The sequence below is a fragment of the Nicotiana sylvestris genome, chromosome 11 (assembly GCF_000393655.2).
Source record: "Nicotiana sylvestris chromosome 11, ASM39365v2, whole genome shotgun sequence".
In the NCBI taxonomy this organism is placed as follows: Eukaryota; Viridiplantae; Streptophyta; class Magnoliopsida; order Solanales; family Solanaceae; genus Nicotiana; species Nicotiana sylvestris.
Window position 1 is genome coordinate 2,097,578 of NC_091067.1, and position 3,166 is coordinate 2,100,743.

General features: G+C 41.9%; 2 protein-coding genes across 2 annotated transcripts; both read right to left on the bottom strand.

The window, feature by feature from the left end:
* Nucleotides 1-1,297: 1,297 nt before the first annotated feature.
* LOC138882220 (uncharacterized) lies at nt 1,298-1,897 on the bottom strand. Its single transcript, XM_070162721.1, has one exon. It carries the CDS (start codon nt 1,895-1,897, stop codon nt 1,298-1,300), a length of 600 nt encoding a protein of 199 aa, XP_070018822.1.
* A 178-nt stretch (nt 1,898-2,075) lies between these two features.
* LOC138882221 (uncharacterized) lies at nt 2,076-2,870 on the bottom strand. The gene has a single exon (XM_070162722.1). It carries the CDS (start codon nt 2,868-2,870, stop codon nt 2,076-2,078), a length of 795 nt encoding a protein of 264 aa, XP_070018823.1.
* Nucleotides 2,871-3,166: the final 296 nt, after the last annotated feature.

The window sequence follows — 3,166 nt, forward strand, 5'->3', positions numbered from 1 at the left end:
TGTCTCTAAGGCAAGACTATTTTTCTTTAGAATCAAACTCAGTTGTCTTGCACCCAGTATCAGTTTGTGTCCGTAGTGCTTATCAACTTTTCTCATGAAGCAGGTCTTGCTTAGGCGACCTTTTCAGTTTCTTTGAGATACTTTGTTTGCCTTATCAAATGAGATCACGGATGGATTCGTGCCTTCGTCAATGCCACATATGCGCCAAATTGTGCTTGATATTACGGGGAAACTGTAGCCAGTTTTGCAACCCTTTCTTTGCTTCAATTTTGATGCAGGATATAGGCCGAAAGGGACTCAAAGAAAAGTTATGTGTAAAAACAGAATAATAATTGGAAGCGAAAAAGAATTGTGCTTAAACAAAAGGTGTCCCTTTCGGGAAAAGGAATAGGGAGACTTATCTGGAGGTATGTGTCAACTTTAATGAGTCATGACATGCATTTTGGACTAGACGCCTGATCCGTCCGAGCTATCTAATTCTCAAAATCTGCCGCAAACGTTCATCTTGAAATTGTCTTGGTTGTGCTCATGCCGGAGAATCGAAAGACCCTCATTCGGCTAGTAGTGCCCTTTGCAGGTTTTTGCTAACTAACCTCTCTCATTTCTCTACTACCGTCGCCTTATGGTGCCCATCTGGGCTTTTACCAATAAGACTCTCTCATTTCTCTGCTCACTGGTGCCTTATAGTGCCCGTACGGGTTTTCACTAATAAGACTCTCTCATTTCTCTGTTCACTATCGCCTTATAGTGCCCGTACGGGTTTTCACTAATAAGACTCTCTCATTTCTTTTTTTCTTTTCTCTTTGTTTCTTTTTCTTTTGATTAAGATACTGCATAAGGGAGGTTACCCAACGCCTTTGGCATGGGGACTTCAAACATTCTCAAAAAAAACATCGATCAGAAGTTCTTGAAAGGTAAAAAGGCGAAATGAACCTTGAACTGAATTACAACTTTTGGAACCATTTTTACAGAAAAACCGTGAGATAAAACAAACTTCTGCCCCAGTTTTGGAGTATTAGGAATATGGATTTTTTGTTCTAATGGGACCGAACCCAGGGTAAGGCTGCCTACGTATCCTTTCGGAATTAGGTCGGACGTAGTTCAATGACTCAGAGATTTGTTATTTGGCTTTTTTTACAAGTACACAGGTTCAAAAAAGTGAGAAACAAGGAAAACAAATTCGGCTTAAAAGGATTAATAGAAGGGATTACACCTATTTGGAATAACGAGCAAATGATAGCCTTCGTCACTTCAATTTGAGAAAATCAATGCGTGAAAATTCTACAGTGGGTATATATCAGACATAATATCTTTTGACTGCATCTGCATTAATAGTCATGTCTGGTACCCATCCTTCTTCATCTACCAAGTGCAAGGCCCCTTTTGGTAACACTTTCTTGATGATGTAGGGTCCTTGCCAGTTCGAGGCGAACTTTCCTTTAACTTCTACCTGATGCGGAAGGATGCTTTTCAAAACCAGCTGGCCTACCTCAAACTGCCTTGGGAGCACTTTTTTATTGTAAGTGCATGCCATTCTTTGCTGGTATAACTGGCCGAAACACACTGCTGCTAGCCGTTTTTCATCGATCAACATCAGTTGTTCTAATCGGGTCTTGACCCACTTAGTGTCTTCAATCTCTGATTCCACAATAATGCAGAGAGAGGGAATTTTGACTTCAGCGGGTATTACATCTTCAATTCCATATACAAGCAGATACAGAGTTGCACCAATAGACGTGCAAACAGTCGTGCGGTATCCCAAAAGAGCAAAAGGAAACTTTTCATGCCATTGCCTGGAATCTTGGATCATCTTTCTGAGAATCTTCTTGATGTTCTTGTTTGCCGCTTCAATGGCTCCATTAGCTTTTGGCCGGTAAGGGGTAGAATGGCGATGCATGATTTTAAATTGTTCGCATACCTCCTTTATCAAATGACTATTTAGATTGGCTGCATTGTCAGTGATAATGGTCTTTGGGATACCAAAACGACAGATGATGTTGGAATGAACAAAGTCTACCACTGCTTTCTTGGTGACTGCTTTGAAAGTGACGACCTTCACCCACTTGGTGAAGTAATCAATTGCAGAATCTATGCCCATTTGAAGCCTTTGGATCGATCGGTCCAATGACATCCATTCCCCAAGCAACGAAAGGCCAAGGAGAGGACATGGGATGCAACTCCGAAAGAGGCGAATGAATCAGGTCACCATGAATCTGGCATTGGTGACGCTTGCGAACAAATCTGAAGCAATCTCTCTCCATAGTAAGCCAATAATATCCTGCCCACAGAATCTTCTTCGCCAAAACATATCCATTCATGTGAGGCTCGCATACCCCCGAATGCACTTCACTCATGATCTGCTCTGCTTCTGTAGCATCTATGCATCTCAACAAGTTTAAATCTGGGGTCCTCTTGTACAGAATTTCCCCATTCTGGAAGAAACCACTGGCGAGCCGCCTTATAGTTCTTTTTTGATCTCCTTTAGCATGCTTTGGATATTTTCTTATTTTTAGGAATCGTTTTATGTTATGATACCATGGTTCACCATCTGGTTCTGTCTCAATTATATTGCAGTAACCGTGTTGATTTCGAACTTGGATTTCTAGTAGATCAATATGAGTGTTGCCTGGATAAGGGAGCATCGAGGCTAAAGTAGCCAAGGCATCGGCTAGCTCATTGTGAAACCTGGGAACGTACCTGAACTCGATGGATTTGAATCTTTTGCTCAAGTTTTGCACACATTGTCTGTACGGAATAAGCTTGATGTCCCGAGTCTCCCATTTGCCTTGGGCTTGCCGGATAAGCAAGTTAGAATCTCTCATAACCAATAGTTCATGCACATCCAGATTGATGGCCATTTTCAAACCCATGATACAAGCTTCGTATTCTGCCGTATTATTGGTACAGAAGAACCGAAGTTGGGGCGTTGCAGGGTAATGATGTCCAATAAGTGAGATGAGGATTGCCCCGATCCCAACTCCTTTGATATTGACAGCCCCATCAAAATACATTTTCCATATAGGGTGATCGTTTGGAACCACTTCCTCTATTGAGTTAACCTCTTCGTCTGGGAAGTATGTGCTAAGTGGCATGTACTCATCATCAACTAGATTCTCTGCCAAATGATCTGCCAAAGCCTGTGCTTTCATCGCGGTGCGAGTGACAT